This window comes from Cannabis sativa, chromosome X (assembly GCF_029168945.1).
Source record: "Cannabis sativa cultivar Pink pepper isolate KNU-18-1 chromosome X, ASM2916894v1, whole genome shotgun sequence".
Lineage (NCBI taxonomy): Eukaryota > Viridiplantae > Streptophyta > Magnoliopsida > Rosales > Cannabaceae > Cannabis > Cannabis sativa.
This window is the reverse complement of record NC_083610.1, coordinates 76,632,646-76,656,548: the sequence shown is the minus strand read 5'-3', so window position 1 is coordinate 76,656,548 and position 23,903 is coordinate 76,632,646. Positions and strand designations below refer to the sequence as shown.

The 23,903-nt window shown below is 31.8% G+C and overlaps 1 protein-coding gene and 1 long non-coding RNA gene across 11 annotated transcripts; both read right to left on the bottom strand.

The window, feature by feature from the left end:
• Nucleotides 1-5,040: 5,040 nt before the first annotated feature.
• Nucleotides 5,041-6,222, bottom strand: LOC133031872 (uncharacterized). Its single transcript, XR_009684929.1, has 2 exons — nucleotides 5,753-6,222; nucleotides 5,041-5,591 (listed from the first exon to the last, which is right to left on the bottom strand). It is a non-coding gene; the product is annotated as an uncharacterized LOC133031872 (long non-coding RNA).
• A 1,290-nt stretch (nucleotides 6,223-7,512) lies between these two features.
• Nucleotides 7,513-10,558, bottom strand: LOC133032657 (serine/arginine-rich splicing factor SC35-like). 10 transcript variants are annotated; one of them, XR_009685243.1, is made up of 10 exons: nucleotides 10,343-10,544; nucleotides 10,182-10,260; nucleotides 10,016-10,095; nucleotides 9,843-9,909; nucleotides 9,548-9,619; nucleotides 8,991-9,215; nucleotides 8,714-8,909; nucleotides 8,484-8,613; nucleotides 8,030-8,185; nucleotides 7,513-7,929 (listed from the first exon to the last, which is right to left on the bottom strand). XR_009685243.1 is itself a non-coding variant. In XM_061106755.1 (8 exons), exons 1-8 carry the CDS (start codon nucleotides 10,416-10,418, stop codon nucleotides 8,608-8,610), a joined length of 801 nt encoding a protein of 266 aa, XP_060962738.1. In that variant the 5' UTR covers nucleotides 10,419-10,558; the 3' UTR covers nucleotides 8,309-8,607. The 10 variants fall into 10 exon arrangements, 2 of the variants coding, with proteins under 2 accessions (XP_060962738.1, XP_060962739.1); XR_009685245.1 differs by having other exon boundaries at nucleotides 7,513-7,913; XR_009685244.1 differs by having other exon boundaries at nucleotides 8,034-8,185.
• Nucleotides 10,559-23,903: the final 13,345 nt, after the last annotated feature.

The window sequence follows — 23,903 nt, the reverse complement described above, 5'->3', positions numbered from 1 at the left end:
TAATATTATATTATTTTGTTTTATTTTTTATTGTAGGTATATACATTTTCCTGTATGGTATATAGTTTTTGTTGTTTGTCATATATCATTTATTTAATATGATACTTAGTTTCTATTTTATTATATATAATTTTTTTGGTATGTATTCATATTTTAATATTGGTATATATAATTTTGTTAGCATGATATATATATTTTTTGAGTATTAATTTAATATTGTTATAATTTCTTTGTGGTATATAATTTTATTACTAAGGTATATTAATTTTCAATACTACGATATATCTAATACTGCTGTATATATTTGCATGATCTAATATATTTATTTATTTTTGTTACAATATAATAATATGCAATACTAAAAAAATTACATAATTTAATTTTATTATCATATATATATTTTTTAAAAACAATATGTGATAAATACATTTTTATAATTTTTATTAGCTAATTTATTAGATTTGGCCATTTTCTTAATTTTTCTAAAAAGTGGACATTTACTAACTTAGTTTCCAAATTTATGGTCATTTTGCATCTCAACCCTTATTTTTCGTGTCATTCAAAATCAAATTATATAACAACTAAAATATAACAAAGCATACTTCGCCTTGCATGTAACTTTGATTCAATTTATATATAAATGCACTTATACTTAGTCCTATTCTTAGTTTTTATTCTAGTTATATATATTTTTAGTTGTATAATTAATTTTTTAAAGTTATTTAATAAATATTATTTTTTATTAAAAAATAGGGGAATTATTCCATATACTGTTTTTTTAAATTTTTTTTTTTTCAAATTTACGGTTTGGATTTCTAAAGTGATTGCAGCGCTAGTTGCAATAGGAGTTTCTATTAGGGGTGTTCGCGGTGCGGGTGGTGTGGTTTTTGACCATTTTTTCAAACCAACCCGCACATGCAGTTTTTCTAATTTCCCAAACCGCACCCGCATCGCGAAACTAAAAAACCGCAAAAATTGCACCGCAAAAAATGGTGCGGTGCGGTGCGGTTTTTGCAGTTTTGCGGTTTGGACTATCACCAAATGATTAAACTATAACAAATACAACAAAGTTTGAGCAACACTTATCAAAAATACCATAAGTCTTGAAAATAAAAATGCAAAAAAAAATAAGTTTCAACAATACAATAATTAGTAGACTTTGGGTTGGACATTCACATATTGGACCTAAATAAATATAAAAATTGGTATTTTTATAATGTGCAGTGCGGTGCGGTTTGAACCACATATTAACAATTCAAAATCGCAAACCGCACCGCACCGCGCGGTTTAGGAAAAATTCAAACCGCGACCGCACCGCGAAGAATTTCAAACCGCATTTTTTTTGCGGTGCGGTGTGGTGCGGACGGTTTGAGCGGTTTGATGAACACCCCTAGTTTCTATATAGAATTCCGTAAAAAGGCAAAAAAAAAAATATTTAGAAGTGTAAAAATAAAAAAGACCCAAAAAAATATTTAATTTAAGTGCTATTTATATATATATATATAATATACTAGATGAAAGTTACGTGGCGAGCCACGTAAATATTAGTTTTATTTAAGATCTAGTGGTTTTTGTTTAAGAATTCGGTAACTAATTGTAAATTATTTTTTTAAACGATTTGTTTTATAAAAGTAAGGTTGTTAAGAATGCCATAATTGTGTATATAAACATATGATATACACATTGTTATTAATAATAACCAGTAAATTTATCTCAATATATTCATACTCATATAATAATTATCCTTAATGTGATGAAATAATTTATGATAAGTCATATCAACACATGACTTTAACATTTACTCTTGGTTTCGAGAAAATTAAAAGGATCAATATATGTATTTTGGAAAATTTAAAGAAAATATTATGTAATGAAATGAATGAAAAAATGTCATCTTAAAATAAGGAAAAAGAATTATTAGTTAAAGTTTCAATATAGAAAACCTTATGAAAAATAAAACTAAGCATAATGAAACGTTATCTTAATTTTCTATGGGCTCAACAGTTTAAATGGTGAATTGATTGTACTTTGAGCTCATCCGTCGTTTTGGATCTACATACAACTGAATTTTCCATTTAATGACTGATAATCTCTCCGTAGTTTTTTTTTAGAGAAACAAGCGATGCATCTGCAAAATTTAATTTAAATATTACTTTTATGATTATTAAGATAAGTTTCAGTAGGCTTGTAATTGCAGAAAAAATATTACACATTTATATATATATATAAAAATATATGATATACTAAATATGAAAATATACCTTAGTTGAATACGACTTTAATTGAACTGCAATACATGATAATATATTTTCTGCAACATCTCCGAACATCACAACATCTAGTTTTTCAGTACCATTGTTGAGTTGAACATATGTCTTTGCACTAATGATCCATACAGAATATGTAAACGTTGGTATGAATGTAACTTAAGTTCAAATGTCAATTTAAATATAATGCTTTTACCGTGGTGTAAGAAGATATCTTTTTCTGCAATTTGGATTCTCACATTCATTTTCTTCATTGTCATTGTAGAATATAATTTTTGTATTACATGAATCATAACATGTAATAGAAAGCTTGATTGAGATTTTTTAATATCATTTTAATATATGAGTTACGTATGTTAAAAAATTCAATATTATATCATAAAAAAAATTATTGATATTTATTTAAGTTTATATACGTGATCAATGTTATGAGTTATGTATGTTAAATATTTAATATTATATAACTTTTTTATTATATAAATACTGATGCAACAGCAAAGAGACATATAAGGGTGACAAGAAGGTAGGAACATTTTAAACCATAAGAAAGAATCAAAAGATTAGTAAAGGGACATCTCGAATAAAAGCCAATGGAGCCTTGTATGTATAGAATGTGGAAGCAATACACAAAGTGATTCAGAAAGAAGAAAATAAATGATCATTTCATCTTGTTCCTTAAGACCGCGTGTTAGATTCACGCCTAGAAGAATAGTATTAGTTAGAAGAGATGCCATGGCCAATTTCTGTGGAGATTGAGCTCAGAAAAAGGTGGTTGTGTTGGCTACGGAATCTCATGATTTTCGGTAAGCAGATCCACAACAAATGCATGGTCGTAGCTCAGCAGAGGCTTGTACACTAATTAGCCCAATTTGGAGCAACCAAGATGCTCCTCAGCTTGAAAATTACCTCCTAGGCTTGGATCAACTAATTCACCAAGTGTACTGCTTCCATAAAGGGTCCAAACCTTTACATAATGGTCTTTATCACATTATTTATGACCGTCTTTAACCTATGTTTGAAACAAAGAGCTTACCATCTGCACAACAGGGGTTTGGACTTTTATTGGAAGAATTGTTCTTTCTTCCACATACTACTTAAAAGACAAGAATTCTAAAACTATAAACACTTGCCTTCTCGGACCACTTGCCACTAAAAATTTACTCAAGAGCCAAATAATAATCACTTAGAAAGTCAATTGAAATTTGTATCGTATATGGGATTCCAAAAAGGCGGTAATCAAAATCATGACCAAATCCAAGTGGGTTATTTCAAACTTACGGTGTCCCAAAAATAGCTGATGATGTCGCTTAATCTTTTGAAGGTCCTCATTCTTTGCATATTCTTCGTTTTATCATCTCTTTAACTTCTACAATGAAATTAAAACCTTAAATTTTCAAACAATAAAAAATAAAAGTAAAAGCAATAATAGATTAATTGAATTTCTCAGCAAAAGAATAATAGATGAATTAAATCAAATGTACTTTCACATTCTTAATCAAAGAATACAGAGTAGTACACAGAGATGGAGATCTAAACTAACAAAATTTCACCCAAAGATCAAAAATAAAGATAAGTAATAAAAAATAAAGATGAAAATTAAGAACCAAAAATAGTTCAAATGTATGTATTTTAAATTCTTTTTATAAAACTTGGTATAATCGTTGAGATGCTTATAAGAAAAATAAGATTATACTTTTTCATCAATAAGAAAGCTCTTGGACCCATTTCCGCAACAAGTGGGAGTGATTACGAAGCATTAATTCAATAAAGATATTAAAAACTATATCTAAGATATAATGGAATCTCAACCAGTGGCTATCTACAGAGTGACAATTGATAATAACTCAAAAACAATCGCAAGTAGTCACTCCCTAATTCACGATTAAGAAATGATACAATTTGTAAGTGATGTTATGTTTAGTTCAAAGTCAATACAAATTAAGAAACACATAAAAACAACCATTTGAGTGAATCGTCAACTAAATTAAGAGAAGTTAAGAAATTAGATTAAGGAAATAAGCCTTTTCACTAACAAACTCAAATCGAGCATTAAGTTGAGATTTTTAGAACAAAAAAGAAAAAAAGCAATATAATACCTATAAATACTAAATAACAAAGTGAAAGTTAAGATATTACCAGAAGGCATCTTACCCATTGAATGGGCCAACACCATCCCTTTTCCTCTGCTACATTTCACTCTACCTTTTTTTTAACCTCGGTTGAAAGAATCGATTGAATTGCTCAACATTTTTTATTGTTTAGATTGAACTTAGATAAAATTAGCAGTAGTAAAAATTTATATATTCATATTGATTGACTATTTATATTATACTAATGGAAATCATATACCACCTACAACATATATAATCGTTTTTTGCTTAAACAAAAAATTAATAAACCTAAGTACCTAAGCAACACATTGATAATCAGAGAGGTAGTTTAGTACTAAAACAAAATGTATATTATTTATGTATGTGTATTCATTTTCAATAACCATGGAAGTTTGTCCTCGTGGCCACATAGTAATGCAAGTAAGTGACCAAGTCCAACCACATGACAAATTTGTATTTGGAAGGTATCGAATTGAAAAACAAGAGAAATTTTCATCCAAAGTAAAAGCAACTGTATTAACCATAAAGAAAAGAAAAAGCAGCCCTATAAATAGCTTAATGATTTGAACAGGACCCATTACAAAGGAAAGCACACCGAGCAGAGCAACCATGGTTGTCCAAGTTGCAATATCTTTTCTTTCACTTGCAACAAGCAATTAGTCACTGTTTGAATCAAAATAAGAACACTCTTTCTAGGACTTTGACTCCACTATAAATGATACCAAAGCCACAAGATAAGAAGCTAGTAAAGTAACAAACAAATGGAATGAGAGAGGAAAAGCTAGAACTGAGATCACTTACCAGATAAAAAGGGTAAGCAAACAGTGAAACGATAGAGTTGTTGCATGACATAAATACAAACAAACACACATATATTGTATGGATGCCAAGATTCATTGTTTTCTAAATTATAAACTCTAAAATTATGTCAAAACATGTTAATTTAAAATGCATAATGTGTAGAGAAAGATAGTTACTGGGTGGCAGAGGCAGAATGTTCTTCAAGCCAGTTTCTTCTTATGTGCTTAAGATAGTTAAGAATCGCATTATGAGTGAAATCTAAAGGTGCCATTGCCCAAGATGGAAGCTCTCAAAACCTCACTATCTACCTAATGGAATTTTAAATAAACCCATTTATCTAAATTCTTCATATACAATTATATATGATATATATTATCCTACCTGTTTATAGAAGCTTCAGAGAACCATCCTTCTGCAACATTGAATTTATAAGGGACATATATTATTGAAGAGAAAAAGAAATAGCAAAAAAAAAGAAGAAAAATGCATCGTTTCTGATAGATAAAAATTAACATTTTTTTACCATTATTCTCACTAACTAAATAGAAAATAATCAAGAGACTATCAACTCACCAAAATAATCAACCGGGATTCTTCCATTTAACAACCGGTCGGTGGGCGCCGGTTGACCGGTTGTCGAAATCTCAGCCATAGGCAAGGTGATCGACTCGCGAAACCCTTCCAAGAAAGTTATTGGTGCCGAAATCAATAAAGTTGCCGCCTATGGAGGAGGACGATAAAATAGTGGGTTGATAGTGCCAGTAGTGAGAAAAAGATGCATAAAAATAGAAAAAAAAGGTAAAATTCTGAGTTTAATCGATCGCCAGATTCTGAGTTTAACTCGATTGGAATTGAGAGTAAAATTCTAATTGGGACCAATTGAAAATAGTGTGAAAGAGAAGAATGGTTAACGGAATGGCGTTAAAGTTAAAGTTAACGGCGTTAAAAGCTTTTGGGGTTAAATTTAACAGAATATTCTTTTATTTGTAAAGTATATTCTGTTAAACCAAGAAATGCCGTTAGATAGGCACTTTTAATATATAAAGATACAATGACATTCAAAATTTATTAATAATTTTAAATTTAACTTAATTGTAACACTTTTCTTTTTTTTTTTTCTAGATTTTTTTTTTAAGTAACAGAGCTACAATTCCTTAAGAAACATAAAAAAAAAAATCTATTTTATTGTTTTAAAAAAATAATATTTGCAAAGTTAGAAAAAAAAACACTATGCTATATATTCAGATTTAATATAAGATAAAAAGATTAAAAAAAATAGGAGTTTTTTCATTTTTACACTTCAAAATAATTTTTTTTTTTTGTATTTTTACGGAAATCTACATAGAAACTCCTATTGCAACTAGCGCTGCAACCTAAATTGCAACAAAAAATCGTATAGAAACCCATATTGCAACTAGGATGCAACTATTTTAGAAACCTAAACCGTAAATTCGAAAAAAAAAATAGTATATGGAGTAATTCCTCAAAAAAAATATACGCACTAAATTTAAATTTGAACTATAATGTAAAAAAAAAAATAGGAGAATTTTCTCATATACTATTTTTTTAAAACTTTTTTTTTTCAAATTTACAGTTTGAGTTTCTAAAGTGGTTGCAGCGCTAGTTGCAATAAGAATTTCTATACGGTTTTTGTTGCGATTTAGGTTGCAGCGCTAGTTGCAATAGAAATTTCTATATAAAATTCCGTAAAAATGCAAAAACAATATCTAGAAGTGTAAAAATAAAAAAAAAACCCAAAAAAATAATGTTTTCTGTTATATAATTACATTTAATATATATATACATTTAGATATATACATAGATATTTAACCACATTTAATATAAATTATAGATATATTTATTTATACATATTAGCAACAAAGTTTCAATATTTAAAATTTAGAAATTTAGAAGGAGAAAAAAAAATGAGTTGCATACTAAAATTTTCCCACCTCTTCTTTATAAATTATTCTCACATTATCCATTATGAGTGCTCTGGAGAAAAGCCTCACAAAAAAACAAAAGTGAAAGCATCTTGCTCTATCCACTTATCCACATATTGGAATAATATATAAAAAGACGGGGATGGTTGCTTAATTTAGAGTTTAAACTTGAAACATGATACTAAATTAATCATGCGCTTTACCCTACAAAGCCAAATCACAAAACTACACATTATCCTAAACAATTCTACCATTTTGTTTAACAAAATCCTTTCTTCACTCAATGCTTAAAATAAAATCTGAAGATAATCTTGAATTTATGTCACCATCAATTTAAGACTGGAATAAAATTAACCCTCCCATTCTATAGACTAACACAAGCCACAACAATACAAAACAAAGGCACTTCTTCCTTTGCATGTAATCATGTCATTATTATTTTCATTAAGTTTGTGCAGCTAGCCACTAATCTCAAGGAAAACTAGAAACGAAGAGAGAATTGCAGGCATTCAAATTTCATTTATTTACATGGTTACGAACCATCTACTACTGTGTAATGTAAAAGAGCCAAAAAAAAAAAAAAGAAAGAAAAAAACTTTTATCTCATTTAATTAATAACCAAAGCTGCGACTAGGGCTGCAACTCGCTCAATTGGCCAGTCTTTATAAAGATATAGACACCAACAGCTAGCTGAAACCCCCAACATATTTGTTTCATATAAACTGCATCAGCTACATTTATTGGCATGTGAAATCTGACCGCCTTTCGGCAACCACAGCAACCAGGAACGCCTTTGCAAGGACCAAACTTTTATAAATCATTGTAGAAAAGAAATGATCAGATCAAAAGTAAGAAGCCTCATTGATACAAAGACTTCGTAAAATCATGAGGTTATTATTACTCTTACCAACCAGAATATCATCATCAATATAGATTGGTAAGATATTGTAGACAGCAACCACCAAACAAATTGACATCTACCATCTGTACAACCAGTATAAACAGCACCAACAGCAAGTACATCATCTTGTGATTCAGTCACATTCGCTCTGCTCGAACAAAACTATATAAGGCCAGCATATGGACCAATATGAGTAAATGAAGATAGCATTTTCGACTTTCAAGAATAAAACGCACACAACTTCAAACAAGAAAAGGAAGAAAAAAAAACATAGGAAAATGCACAGATACCAAAAGATCTAATGATGTTAAACAAAAGAGGAAACCGGCCATAGGCAGGAATTCCTAACACCCTAGTAAAAGTCACTACAAGTGCTTAAGATAGTACCCAGTAGTATCATAATACAAAATCTACCATAAAGCCTAAGCAAATTAAAAGACTGTCCATAGAAATGTTTAACCTTCGAATAACTGCAGGGCAGTCAAATAACATTTGATATGGCAACAACATGCAACTCAACTATTTCTCCTCAATACGGGCAACGACACAATAAATATGCTCATAACTTGATATGCTGCTCTCCATCAATCCTACAGAGCACAAGACAAAATGTCAACATTTTACAGGGTAACAAACTTCAAATAAAAATAATGCAACAAACAAATAGCGCTTAATATTGTAAAAACTTACATCAACGTCTGATCTACGAGGAGAAGGGCTTCGAGAATCAACTGGCCTACCACGTGGTGAAGCATCTTTTGAAGCAGGAGAACGATCCTTAAGGTCGCGTATTTCAGGGTTTTCACCTTTTGAAGGTGTCCTACGAGGAGATGGGCTCCTGCGAGATTTAGGACTACGACTACGACTACGCCGAGCAGGGGAGGCACTGGGAACACAAACACAATTGGCAATCAGACAAACACAAGCATTTAATAAGAAGAATAATGAAACTAACAGTATCACACACCTCCCATAGGAATGGCTCCGACTGCGATGCTCATCATCATCATATTTGGACCTCCCACGACCTTTGTGGCGATCTGGACTAGCACTGCGGCTCCTGCTACGGTAACGGTGTTCCCTCTCACTCTTATGGGATCTGTCCCGGTCATATCTATCCCTACTTCGACTGCGGCTTCTCCTCCTGTCTCTATCCCTATCCCTGTCTCTGTCTCGATTCTCATCACGATGCCTGAAATTAATTTCTATCAGTTGCTGCATATTTACTAGCAGTGCTGAAGACTGGACTTTGCAACTTCAAAGATTACTTGGCAAAAAGTATCACAAAAGATAATAGGTGTTATTATTAGTGATAAGCACTGAATACCACCACGAATATAGGACAGGCTAAAAAACATTGGAATAAATCAATATTGACAGCTTCCATTTCTACATAATTATTTGAAGTTGAACAATAAGACACTTACCCAAATACAGTTCAAAATGTGCAAAGATTATGGTCTGTCCACATGCCAAATTGATGGCAGAACAAAAAAAATATACAAGTGAAATACATTCACTCACCTTGGACGAGGACTACGGCTTCTTGACCTGCTTCCAAGTTTTGATTCCGATTCAATTATCCTCCCCTTATGACTGTAAGTTTTATTTTTTTAAGGTGGAATCAAAACTTAGAATACATGTTCAATCAACTAACAGATACAAACAACATATAAAATAAGCAGAAACCAAAGACCCGCCCTCACAAGATAGGAAATAAATTGATAACTATAATAAAGATCATACTAACGATAAGAATCCACAAAAAAAAAAAAAGCTTTATAAATAAATTCAACTAAGAACGCCATTAGAGACTTACATTCTTTCGGCATTGGGGCCATACTTGGCAAATTGAACCATAATCTCTCTACCATCTACAACTCTTCCTAAATATACAAAATAAGACACAAATTAAACAATAAGAAAAAATAAAAAAATAAAAACCATAAACAATGTATCACAAATAGAAATAAAGAGAAGAAAATGACGAACCATCGAGCTTCTCCACGGCTTTCTGAGCCTCATCCGCATACTTGTACCGAACAAACGCGAACCCGCGCGATTCCCCAGTCCTACATCCATTGATTGATATAAATATTATTTAATTTATATTAAAAAAAAAAAAAACCAAAATTTCGACAACAAAGGAGATAGTTACCTTCGGTCTCTGGGGATAAAGACGTCGACGACCTTCCCATAGCGGTCGAAGAGCGGGAAAAGATCGTCTGCGGTGGTACCTATGAAAGGAGCATGAGAAAGATTAGGAAGAAGAAGAAGAAGAATAAGAAGGAGAATAGAAAGAGAGAAATGAGTGTATACGGAAAGTGATGTTGAGGACGAGAAGGGAGTAGGTGTCTCTGATGTCCGGTGGACCAGATCTCCCGAAGTGCGACATGGATATGACCAGCGGCGGTGTTAGGGTTTTTGGCTTATCAGTGAGAATGGAAAGATTTTGGCCGATTTGGAATTTGGATGTCTCACTCAAGAGATGCTAAAAATATTGCCCCTATCTTTTACATGCTAAAACATTGACCTTTATTATTTATATTAAGAGTTTGGGAAAGTATAGAGTAAACCTTCTAAAGTAATGTTCCTCTGCATGTTCTATCTAATTTGGCATTCAATAGATGGCTGTGTTGATTTAAGAGTAAGTAAATTGTCGCATAAATACTTAATATTTTAGATTTTATACACTTAAATAGATGATGTTTATTTTTAGATGTAAAAATACATAATGTTACAATTCTCTTACACTGTTACTACCACTTCTGTTAACTCATAAATATGGACACGTAGAGGGTTCAAATGTATTACATTTATTTTTTTTATTTTAAAAGTTAATATTCTTAATATTAGAAACTAAATGATACTTGTTTAAAAAAAAAAACAGTTCTCATAACAATTTTTACATGATATTGACACTTCAATTTGATAATCATGTTCCATATACTGCACTGGTTCACTCAGCTATGGTAATTTGGTATTGCATCTCTCTTATTTATTTATTATTATTATTTTTGAAACAAGTAGCATTTAGTTTTTGATATTAAGAATATTAAGTTTTAAAATAAAATAAATGAATTTAATGTTTTTTTGGCCCTCCACATATCCATATTTATGAGTTAATAGAAGTAGTAGTAAAGGTGTAAGAGAATTGTAACATTAGGTATTTTTGCCTCCAAAAATAAACATTAGGTATTTAAATGAATAAAGTCTGAAATATTAGGTATTTATGCCGCAATTTACTCTTTATTTAATTAGGATTATTTATAAAATAGGAAACAAGCCGCGTTTCAAGTGCGTTTATATATTGTTTAATGATACATATTAAATTTTAAATTTTGAAATTTTTTTAATAATATGAGTAACTATTTTACTAATTTTTTTTTATTCAGAAATGTAAAAATAAAATAAAAATTATTATATAATTTTTTATTTAATAGATAAAAAAATAAAAATATATCTTCAAATATTATATTATTGAAGTGCCTGAGTGGGGTTCTCTGAGGCGGTTACTCTGGTTTTCTGGGTTTCGATTTTTCTGCATCTTCTTCCCCATCTTGTCCATCTTCTCCACCTTGCCCATGAACTCTCTTAACTTCCCACTCTCCAAGTATACACGATCTTCTGCTCTTACCAGTCTACGGACGAATTTGAAATATGTTTCATCTATATATATTCATCATCTCACAATCTATGATTTGTACCTACACTTCTTATTTTCATTCTCAATCACTCACTCTTGTATGGACTCAATAATTAGCGTGATGAATACCACTCTATCTTTGTCTGAGAAGGAGAGAGATGTTCATACCCTTTCTGAAACTGATCTCCAAGATTCTAATGCCCCACCGAAATTTTTCTTAGTGGCCAGATGCTTATCTTTTATTAATCCCCAAACTTTTATTAAGAAGATGGGAGAATTCTGGAGTAACAAATGTCGATTTGATGTTGTGGTTTCTGAGATGCATTCTGACCTTTTTTTGCTAACTATGGCTTGTGCAGGTGACAAATACAGAGTAATCTCGGGTGAACCTTGGCATTTTTTCAATCACCTCATTCTCCTTCACTCCCCAGCATCTCTGCAATCTGTCAAGAAAGAGGATCTATTCAAGGCTCACTTTTGGGTTCAAACTCATAGACTTCCTTTCTTAAGTAAGTCCAGGGCTTTGGCTAGGAAAGTTGGTGAATGGGTAGGAGAGTTTGTTGAAGTTTATGAGGATTCTTTACATGAAGGTTGGGGTTCTTTTCTGCGCACCCGAGTCTTAATTGATATCACTCAACTTTTGATGCAAGGCAAGATGGTGACTCTGCCAAAGGTCCAAGATGAACATTGGCTTGAGTTTCGGTATGAGAATCTCCCTACTTTCTGCTTCCATTGTGGCATTCTGGGTCACCCTTTCGATAAGTGCAAGGCATTTCTGGAATTGGTTGATAATGGTGAGGATCCTGACTTGCCATATGGTCCTCAAATGATCGGAGATAAACTTCCTAAGGCCGGTTATGACAGGTATCGTAATGATTTTTCGAAAGCAAATGCCTATCCTTTTCTCACCCGTTTGGCCAAGAAAACTATTGCCTCTACTCTTCTTGCACTTTATACTAACCCCAACATAGCCATAGGTGCAATCCCACAACCTAAGCCTCTTACTCTTGCAGAATCAAACATGCCAGATCAATCGAATGTACCCAACAACAACCAAAGTCCTGAAATGCCATTACCATTTCCTTCATATATACCAACAGCTTTTCATTCGGCTAGTAGTTCCACAAATCCCATTCCCACACCAGTACTTACTACCCCAGTTCATTTGCCACTCAAAAACTCCCTGAATGCTGAGTCCATTGCACACTATCCCTCCCATCCCATTTTACCAAAGCCTTCTGATAGCAGCCCTGTTTTGGTAAATAAAGGCAAAGCAATTATGACAAGTGATGAGTCTATTGAGTTAGGTGATTATGGTAAAAGTTTCAAGAGACAAATTGATCCCAAAAACCTACGCAGTGTTCTTAAAAGATGTCGAGGCAACAAAAGGGATAACATTGATACGGAGGAGATAATTATTCATCATGTTTCTCGTTCTTCACAGGATTCAGCTGAAGACAATCCTGCGATTTCAGCGGAGGTTGCACACCAGCAGCCCCGCCCGCAACCATAAAAATTATAAGTTGGAATGCCAGGGGCTTGGGAAACCCTTCGGCATTCAGGCATCTTAAGCTGCTGGTTAAGGAGCAGCGTCCTAATTTGCTTTTTATTATGGAAACTAAGCTTAAATGTAATTCTTTAGATCGTATTCGTCACTCTTTGAAATTTAACAATGGACTTGAAGTCCCAAGGGTTGGTTTAAAAGGGGGTTTGCTGTTATTATGGATGACAAATGTTGATGTAACCTTGAACTCCTATTCAATGAATCACTTTGATGCTTTTGTGTTGTATGAGAATGGTTGTCGTTTCCACTTTACTACTTTTTATGGTGCTCCGGAATCTCATTTACGAACTAATACTTGGAATCTATTGAGAAGTTTTGCTACTCCTTCGAACAATTTTCCTTGGTTAGTTCTTGGTGATTTTAATGAGTTGTTGTCAAATGAAGATAAAGATGGGGGTCCTCTGAGAAGTGAAAAACTTATGAATGACTTCAAGCAAGCTATTGATTTTTATAATCTTATTACAATCCCTTATACTGGAGATCGGTATACATGGACTAATAAGCACTATAATGGGACTTTGGTCAAAGAGAGGCTAGATAGAGGGTTTCATAATGGTGTATGGACAGACTTCTTTGTCGATTCTCCTCTTTCTCATTTGGATTTCTACCATTCCGATCATCGTGCAATTGCATATAATGTTTCTCTGCGACAACAAATGTCCATTTCGGCTACAAGACACCATAGATTTTGTTTTGAGCAATTTTGGCTCAAAGATTCAGATTTCCGTGGTATTATTGAAGCTTCTTGGAAATCATGTAACAACTTCCAACCTATTTCTTCTCTGCTGCAAAATATTGCAGATTGTTCAACTGCACTCCAGAATTGGCATGTCTCAAAATATGGCCAAATGGGTCGTGACATAGCAGCAGCCCATAAACACTCATCTCAATTACACAACAGTAATGACCGATCGCTGCAACACTTTCAGACAGTCGAGGATGCAGATAAAATATTGGATGATTTGTTGGAAAAAGAGGAGCTTTATTGGCACCAAAGAGCTAGAGTTGATTAATTGCAAAGTGGAGATTCTAATACAAAATTCTTTCATGCCCGAGCAAAATCAAGGAATGCCACTAACAGAATTAAATCTCTAAATACTGATGTTGGTGGGGTTATACATGGTGATGAGGACATTGCTAATGAAGTTACTTTTTATTTCTCAAAATTGTTCACTTCTAATGGTGTTAATATTGAAGCTTTGAATATGGTATTGTCCACTATCCAATCGGCTATTACACCTGAAATGAATGTTATTCTGCTGCAACCTTTTACTGCTTCTGATGTTGAAAATGCTCTTCATTCAATGGCACCTGATAAATCCCCAGGAGTGGATGGTATGTCTGCGATGTTCTTCCAAAAACATTGGGATATTGTTGGTTCACTTGTAACCCAAAGTGTCCTTCAAATTCTTAATGATGGTGCGGACATGACATGTATTAATTCAGCTCTGATTACGTTAATTCCGAAAGTAGACTAGCCTAAATTTGTGAGGGAATTCAGACCTATTAGTTTGTGTACTGTGATTTACAAGTTAGTCTCCAAAGCTATTGCGGTCAGATTTAAAGAAGCGCTGCCTTTTGTTATTTCTCAGCATCAAAGCGCTTTCCTTCCTAATCGCTTAATAACTAATAATGTGCTCTTGGCTTTTGAACTTGTCCATTGTTTGAAGAACAAGAAGAGAGGCCGGTTGGGGTATTCGACACTCAAACTGGATATGAGTAAGGCCTTTGATCGAGTAGAGTGGTTTTTTCTGCGCCAGGTTATGATGAAGATGGGGTTTGATATTAATTGGGTGAATCTTGTTATGAAATGTGTTACAACAGCCACGCTTTCTTTCAATATCAATGGGGCTATCAAAGGTTCAATTGTTCCACAGAGGGGTCTTAGACAAGGTGATCCACTATCACCTTATTTATTTTTGATTTGCTCAGAAGGTCTTTCATCTTTGTTGAAAAATGAGGAAAGTTTGGGTCAGCTAAAGGGATTATCAATTGCTCGACTTGCTCCTGCAGTGTCTCATCTTCTATTTGCAGATGATAGTTTGTTATTTTACCATGCCACTGAAGAATCTTGTCAAGCCATTCGAAGAGTTCTTGATCTTTATCACCGAGCATCGGGGCAACTTCTCAACACGGAGAAAACGGTCATGTCTTTTTCACCTAACACAAGTCAAGCTACTAAAGATCGTTTCAACCATGTTTTGGGTATGCCTATTTGTGATTTACATGAAAAATATCTAGGTCTTCCATCATATGCGGGTAGAGATAAAAACGAGCTTTTTAGTGGAATCAAAGACGGTATATGGAAATTAATGAACACATGGCATGCCAAGCTTTTTTCTATTGGAGGTCGGGAAATTCTCTTAAAAGCAGTGGTTCAATCTATTCCGACATATGCGATGAGTTGCTTTAGTCTTCCCAAGAAGTTTTGTAATCAATTGGAATCAATGATGGCTAACTTTTGGTGGGGTTCTAATGCAAACCATTCGAAGATTCATTGGAAGAAGTGGAAATTCTTATGTTCTTCTAAAGTTGATGGCAGTATGGGTTTTCGTTCCTTCATCCATTTTAACCAAGCTCTACTCGCTAAGCCGGCTTGGCGAATTTTCAATGATCCCTCTTCTCTTTTAGCTAGAGTTCTTCAAGCTAGGTACTTTAAGGATGGTAATTTCCTTTCAGCAAAAAAAGGGGTATTGCCTTCTCTTACTTGGCAGAGTATCTGTGATGGAAAAGAGCTATTGTTAAAAGGACTGAGATGGAAAATAGGGAATGGGCAAAGTGTGAGATGTGTTAAAGATCCTTGGCTCCCGGGAAACACTACTTTTACTCCTTATTACTATGGGGGGGATCCTCTGTTCACGGTGGCTCATTATATTACTAATGAAAGACAATGAGATTTGAGAATTCTGGAAGACCACTTTGGGACTATTGATATTGAGCGCATTCTCTCTATACCGCTTGCTCCCTCTCCTAGAGAGGACATGCTTATCTGGCACCACTCCGATACAAGCTATTACACAGTGAAATCGGGCTACCACTTTAGCGGCTAGTTTAGAAACTATGGAGGCCGAATCCCATTCATCATCTAATCGTCAATGGTGGAATCTCTTATGGGCTCTAAAACTACCTAAGAAAGTCAAGATTTTTGCATGGCGTTTCATTAATGATGCTCTTCCAACGGCTGCCAACTTGATGCACCGTAAGATCTCGACTTCCTCAGCTTGTTCACTCTGTTTATGTGCTTGGGAATCTGTTGGACATGCTATTTTTTGTTGTACTCGTGCTAAAGCTGTGTGGAAGATTTCAAAGTGCCAAGTTCAGATGCCTAACATTGGTAACCTTAAAGGCTTTGATATTTTCTCCCATCTTGCTAATGTAAATAAGGACGCTGATTTGGAGAGAATTATATGTATTATGTGGTGTATTTGGACTGAGCGAAATAAGGAGATTCATGGGTCTAAGCCTAAGTTTGCGGAGGTGATTTGTAGCTATTCGGACACATATCTTTCTCAATAAACCTCGGCTACTGCTGCTGCCATTCAACTGCATGCATCTGCTGCAACAAATTGCAGCAACCAATCGGTTCATACCTCCCATCAAAAGACCATTCCGAAATGGCAGCCACCTGGAAAAGACATGTATAAATTGAATATTGATGCTGCTATTGATTCAAAGGGTGCTATTATTGGAGTAGGGGCTCTTATTCGAACTGATGCAGGTGATGTAGTTGCTGGACTCTCCAAAGTTTGCAAAGGTTGTTGCTCACCAAAGGAAATGGAAGCTTTGGCTATGTTTTACGGTTTGCAATGGGGATTGATGCACAACTTTCCACTCAATTTCATTGAAACCGATTCTCTCTTATTGTCTAATGCTCTCAATTGTTTATCTTCTACTAAGTGTATAACTCCTTTTCATGATTTGGTAGAGGATATTAATTATCTTATGTCCTTTTTTCCTAGAGTAAAGGTATCTCATGTTAAAAGAGATGCTAACCAAGCGGCTCATGGCTTAGCAAAGTTTGCTCTTCGATTGGACAAAGATATGGTTTGGTTTGGTGAAATTCCATCCCCAATCGTTTCTGTTGTTGTTGTTGATTCTTCTCATTAATAATAACAGCTGTTTCTTAAAAAAAAAAATTATATTGAAAAAGAAAATTTGAAAAACTCTTACGAAAAATTGAGGCCTTAAAAATATCAATAAATCTATAAAAAAAATGATCATATATATGATCTCAAAATTATTGTATCATTATCTTGTAGTCAGAACTACGTTAATTCAAAATTGTTGTCATCAACGTATCTCACTATGATTGTCATTGTATTCTGAGTTATTATTGTCATTACCATATATCACTTCACCATTTATAAATAGGTTACATAGGTCATATTTAGATTTTATTTTTTGACACAATATTAAACGAGTTGTGTTCAGTATATACTTGTAATACATGTGTCGACACGAACATGACCTATGAACACAAATTACCACCCTTTTAATGAGACCAGACTATCCTCAACCTATTTGCATCATTATTTAAGTCGGTAAAAAAAAGAATACTTTATGACAAAAAAAAAGAGAGAATTTTTTTTTTTTTGAAAAGTTGAGTTTAGGAGAATAAAAAAAGTTACAAACAAATATGAAATAGTATGAAATTATTAGAGGTAGACTTATTTTTATTTATGTTTATCTTAATTTTAGAGATAGACTTAATTAGAGAGATTTTTAAAATTTAAATTATAATATATTATTTATTGTTATAAAATAATATAAAATAGATGAGAATAAAGAAGAAGAAGATGAAGAGAGAAAGAGAAAGTGAATGAGAATTTCTTAGTTGTTTATTCCAATGGGGTGAACCCCTATTTATACAAATACAAGAGTCAAATATTAAGAAACTAAGAAAAAATGAATGTTAATTACAATTAATGGTAATAAATAAAAGATTTGGACATCCACATAATTATTAATATTTATAACACTCCCCCTTGGATATCCATAATAACTGCCTCATTTAAAATCTTACTGGAAAACTTGATCAAAAGAAAAAGAGTATAGTGTAAACTAACTCCCCCTTATTTAGGCATTCATGGAGATCTTCTAATTGACGAATTTCGATCTTGTCTGCTGTCTCAAATGTTGATGTTGGTAATAACTTTGTAAATAAGTTTGCAAGATTAACACTTGATTGAATTTGTTGAACACCAATATGCATTTTCTTGAAACGTATAAAGACGAATTTGGTGAAATGTATTCTAATTCTATTTCCTTCAATGTACCCTCCTTTTAGTTGAGCGATGCAAGCAGTATTATCCATAGAGAACTGCTTGGGTTGATACTTCTTTATTGAGTGCAATCCATATATTTCCCGAATATGCTATGTTAATGATCTCACTCCCACACATTCTCTACTTGCTTCATAAAATGCAAGTATGTTAATATGATTTAAAGTTGCCTCTTTAAAAACCTTGTCAGAAAAATCCAGTGGGACAATTGAGCTAAGAAAAAAGATTACAATATATATTTCATATTCATAACTATTTGCAAGTTGCCTCGTTAAAAACCTTGTCAGGAAAACTCAGTGGGACAAAACCTGAACTAAGGGGAAAAGAGTGCAACATGAATATGTTTCCTCCTCATGCACATATGATCCATAATTCTTTTGGTGATAATATATCTCATAAGATTATTGTTATCACTTTTAAAATATCACCATATACTATCTATGATCATATATTTTCTATAACTCTTTCAGAGTATGTGTAGACTTCTAAATTATAGATGAGGGATTCGTGGAACATTAATCTTTATCCAACTAATTGTATCATTCATGTGACTATATAATTTTGTTCATACTAAAATTTAACATTTCAAGTAGATATGAACATAACAAATTAATGATAATATAAATTTTCATTTGTGACAATGATGGTGCTCAAAGACCATATATTTGTTCCATCTTGTTGTATGATCTTAATTTCCATATCAAATGATCATATATCTATAATTCTTGATGCATATGAAGTACTTCAGTTCTTCTCTACTAATGAACAAACTTTATACATTTAATATTTCTCGATATACAAAAGAAATTAAAAGTTTGTTCTTCAATCATTTATAATATATTCAAAAACTCTTCAAGAGTCTATCACAATGTATAATTTACGAATTTATACTGCATAGACAACCATAGGTATTTTTCAAACAATAATTTACTTACATGTCTTTATTTCATACAAAGATCTTTGTCATATAGTGCGCGCGACTTTAAATTTATATCACTTTAAGACATGTATTAAATTCTTCTAGAATTTTTAGATAAGGCTTATGTCAAATTCTCATTATATTAGGTGCTCCATATAAATAACTTTTGTTGCAACATTTATGCGACGCTTATAAATCCTCATAAAATATATTCCAGTCTATAATCAAATCATGATTATATTTTCTCAATATGTAAGCCTTTCTTCAATCGATCTCATGTCTATGCAAACTTTGTACAACAATTCATATGTACAAATACATATATGCAAATTTCTCATTATAAATATTTATTTGCACACCCTACAGTGTTACTTCACTTTAGGCGAGTAAACTTGCCTGGACTGCGTCATAATGTTTTGGCCAAAAACAAAATATATGTCGATAATTCTCGACAAATCTAATACCATGATCATTCCTGTCTCATGTTAGTTTATTGCATATGCACACATTCAACATCTATTGTCGACAAAAATTTTAATATATGATAATTTCCTCCCATATTGACACAACTTATAGAGATCTCTTTAAATTACATATTTTTCAAATATGTTAATCATTTATAGGTACCTATATAAAACCACTTCAGGGATTCAATTATAATCAAATGTATTATGTCTAACTTCTCTTGGGAGTCTCTTCTAGAGTACCATTTCCATCACGGTTATAATTTCTAAATCATTAATACTTTATGACATTAAGGTATCTTCATGAGTACCTCTAGATTTAACAACTTCAGGACATATCAAATGAACATTTACTAATAATTTTAACATTGTTCATTTACACTTTAGGCGTTTACGACTCATTCTAACTCAACTTTGAATAATATTGATTTGCAGTTGGTATATATCATTTTGAACTACATCATTCTTATATACTTTGTGCAAGGATTATTTTTCAAAAATTATCATCGATCCCAACTGCTTTTCTCCCCTTGATCGAGAGAATTTTTAAAAATTGTGATATCTAATAATATTAATACACCTGTAGAGATTTCAATATATCACAATGAATCAATATTTGTTTAAACCCATTTATACTATATGACATTGAACTTCAGGTTCAAGTTCAATACTTATGAACTTAATTCATTTCTAAGAATTATTATTAGAAATACATAAATTTACAAAATTTGTAAATGCATGTCATATAATCTTATCACATCAATAAGAAACTATGCAATAAAAATCTAACAATGGCTCAAGATTGATAAAGAAATATAACTTAAATATTTTATATGTGCAAATATATGCACATTCTTCTTTTGAGCCTTATAAATTAACAATGAGAAGAATCTTCTGGTTCTTCAACAAAATTTAGTCAAATCCTTTGACAATTTATTACATATGATTGATCATGTTAAAATAACTCAATTCATGAACTTCAAGTTCATTATAATTTGTATTTTAATGAAACTTTCACAAGGTAATGTAAAATCATTACAACATAATCATTACAAGTTTCATTTTTATATACACGAATAATATAATTATATTATTCTCCAAAAGATATACACTCTTCAGGAGTTATCATTATGTTTATCAAACTTTATATTTTTTGAGGAATCACTATCGTCAATTTAATGATGTGCATAATTTACATGACAACTTCATCATGTTATTGTAATGGTCAAATAGATATAACTATAATATATCATTTATTTTTCCTTGTATCTTTCTAACAAGTCATCTAATTTATTAATAGACTACTCATCAGTCTAATTATCATGACTTGATATATTATATATTTAAAATAATATAAAATAGATGAGAAGAAAGAAGAAGAAGATGAAGAGAGAAAGAGAAAGTGAATGAGAATTGCTCAGTTATTTATTCCAATGGGGTGAACCCCTATTTATACAAATACAAGAGTCAAATATTAAGAAACTAAGAAAAAAGGAATGTTGATTACAATTAATGGTAATAAATAAAAGATTTGGACATCCATATAAAAATTAATATTTATAACATTTATTACTTAATTAGTTAGATGTATTTTTCTAGTGCTTCCAAATACGATTTTTTTTACTATACACATATATATTATTTTTAATAATAATAATAAAAATATTTTTTAGTTGCTACCTATCTTTTTTTTTATTAGTTTGAAAAATTATCTATTATTAGATATTTTTTTTATTGTTATTATTAATAATAGCAATAATTATTTTTTAGTTAATTAATCAATGAATATTTATAAAAAAAAAATAAAAATTAAATAAAACTATTTTAAGTGATTTTAGAGTATTATTTTATTAATTTAAATGAGAGAATTAAAAAGAGAATAAATAGAGTTATTTTGAGTAATTTTAGAGCGTCATGTCAACGCCTCATACTTTTTCTTTATATACAGTAGAACCTCTATCCAACAATACACTTGGGACTAATAAATTATATTCTAATTGATATGTTAGTACTAAATAGAGTTACACTAGAAAAAAAATCAAAATACCTAAAAATATCAATGTAACAACAATAACAATAAATAATCATTACTATTAAATCATAATAGAATTATTTTTGAGTAAATATAATATTTATACATGTATTACAATTTAGAATAAAATTATTAATTCTACATAAATATATTTATAAAATATATGTATATATTTTATTAAAATATAATTATTCTTATATATAGGTGTTGACCGAGGTTTTCGGCAACCAATAAAATAATATACAGATAAAATAGAGAATATATTTCTTTTCTGCTATTAAAACTAATAAAAAATAAAAGAGACCTTCGAATGACTAAATAGCAATCAACACTGGGATGTCTCTTAGTAAAACATAAAGTAGCTACCTGTAGGAACTTCGAATTGAGATATGAATACACTAGGTTACCCAAAAAGAAATCGGCATCAATTCAAAACCCAGAACAGAATAAAGTTTTATAAGATTAAAAAGGTCCGTTAAGATATAGTTGTTTTAGAACTTCATTCAAAAAGGAAACTTTCTTTGAATCACTCTGAAATAAAATTACCAAATCTTTTTTATTTTGATTATTTTTTGATTGTATCGACGAATCCTTTTTTTTACTTAATTTTCAGTTTAGAACGACAAGTGATCTTAGCTTATAATGAAAATGTCCTTTACCTTTTTACTTTAAATTGAACTTATTTTTATATTTTGTCTTTCTTAATTACATACAAAGCTCCATCTTTGTAATTAGTTCAAGAAAGACCCTTTTCTTTAGGTCTAATACAACAACACTCTGTGCATCACGAATATTGATTATTATTTATTTTATTTATTCGTTGTATTCTTTCCTTGAATACTAATACTATCTAGTATTTTTACCTCATCCTCAGTTTCGAGTCCGAAGCTAATAATAGAGAAATTGAGAAAACCTTTAGATTATTATATTACAAGCACTACTACAGTTACTGCAGGAATTGTAATGATACAGGAATTTGAGAAAGACTCTTTTGAATAGTTGAATAGTACAAATTCTACATGTACACGCAACAAGAAAAAAGAAATTCTCTAACACTTCGTTTCGATCCTGATTGGGAAATTTCGTTGATGTGTCAGAAGAAGGATAGCTATACTGATTCGGTATACTCTAAAGAAACCCTTGGTACACTATTGACGATCTCACAAAGATCTGATTTCAGTGAATTTCTGTTTACTGATTTCATCTTTTACGGAGTCGACCCCCTTTGACTGTACAAGAATATGCGGAGCTTAAGATGTCTGGAAGCACAGGAGAACGTTCTTTTGCTGATATTATTACCAGTATTCGATACTGGGTCATTCATAGCATTACTATACCTTCCCTATTCATTGCGGGTTGGTTATTCGTCAGCACGGGTTTAGCTTACGATGTATTTGGAAGTCCCCGTCCAAACGAGTATTTTACAGAGAGCCGACAAGGAGTTCCATTAATAACAGGCCGCTTTGATTCTTTGGAACAACTCGATGAATTTAGTAGATCTTTTTAGGAGGCACAAATGACTATAGATAGAACCTATCCAATTTTTACTGTGCGATGGCTAGCTGTTCACGGACTAGCTGTACCTACCGTTTATTTTTTGGGGTCAATATCAGCAATGCAGTTCATCCAACGATAAACCTAATCCGAATCATAGAGCTACGACACAATCAAACCTGAACGAAGAAAATGTTGAATTGAATCGTACCAGTCTCTACTGGGGGTTATTACTCATTTTTGTACTTGCTGTTTTATTTTCCAATTATTTCTTCAATTTAAAAAAGAAGAATAGGAAATAATAGTAGGAATTCTCTTATCCCATTCGGAAGGATATCATCTCATAATTATCTATGGCTGTTTATGTCTCTAGCACGACCACCTGATGAAATGTGGAGGAAAGTAGGACAAATGGTTGATACTACTGGAAGGATTCCTCTTTGGATAATAGGTACTGTAGCTGGTATTCTTGTGATCGG

Excerpts from the sequence above, each read along its gene's own strand:
- LOC133032657 (XM_061106755.1), bottom strand. The coding sequence starts at position 10,418 with ATGTCGCACTTCGGGAGATCTGGTCCACCGGACATCAGAGACACCTAC. Across the intron at positions 10,096-10,181 it reads TTTATCCCCAGAGACCGAAG|GACTGGGGAATCGCGCGGGT; the intron begins GTAACTATCTCC and ends CAATGGATGTAG. Across the intron at positions 9,216-9,547 it reads AGCCGTAGTCCTCGTCCAAG|GCATCGTGATGAGAATCGAG; the intron begins GTGAGTGAATGT and ends AATTAATTTCAG.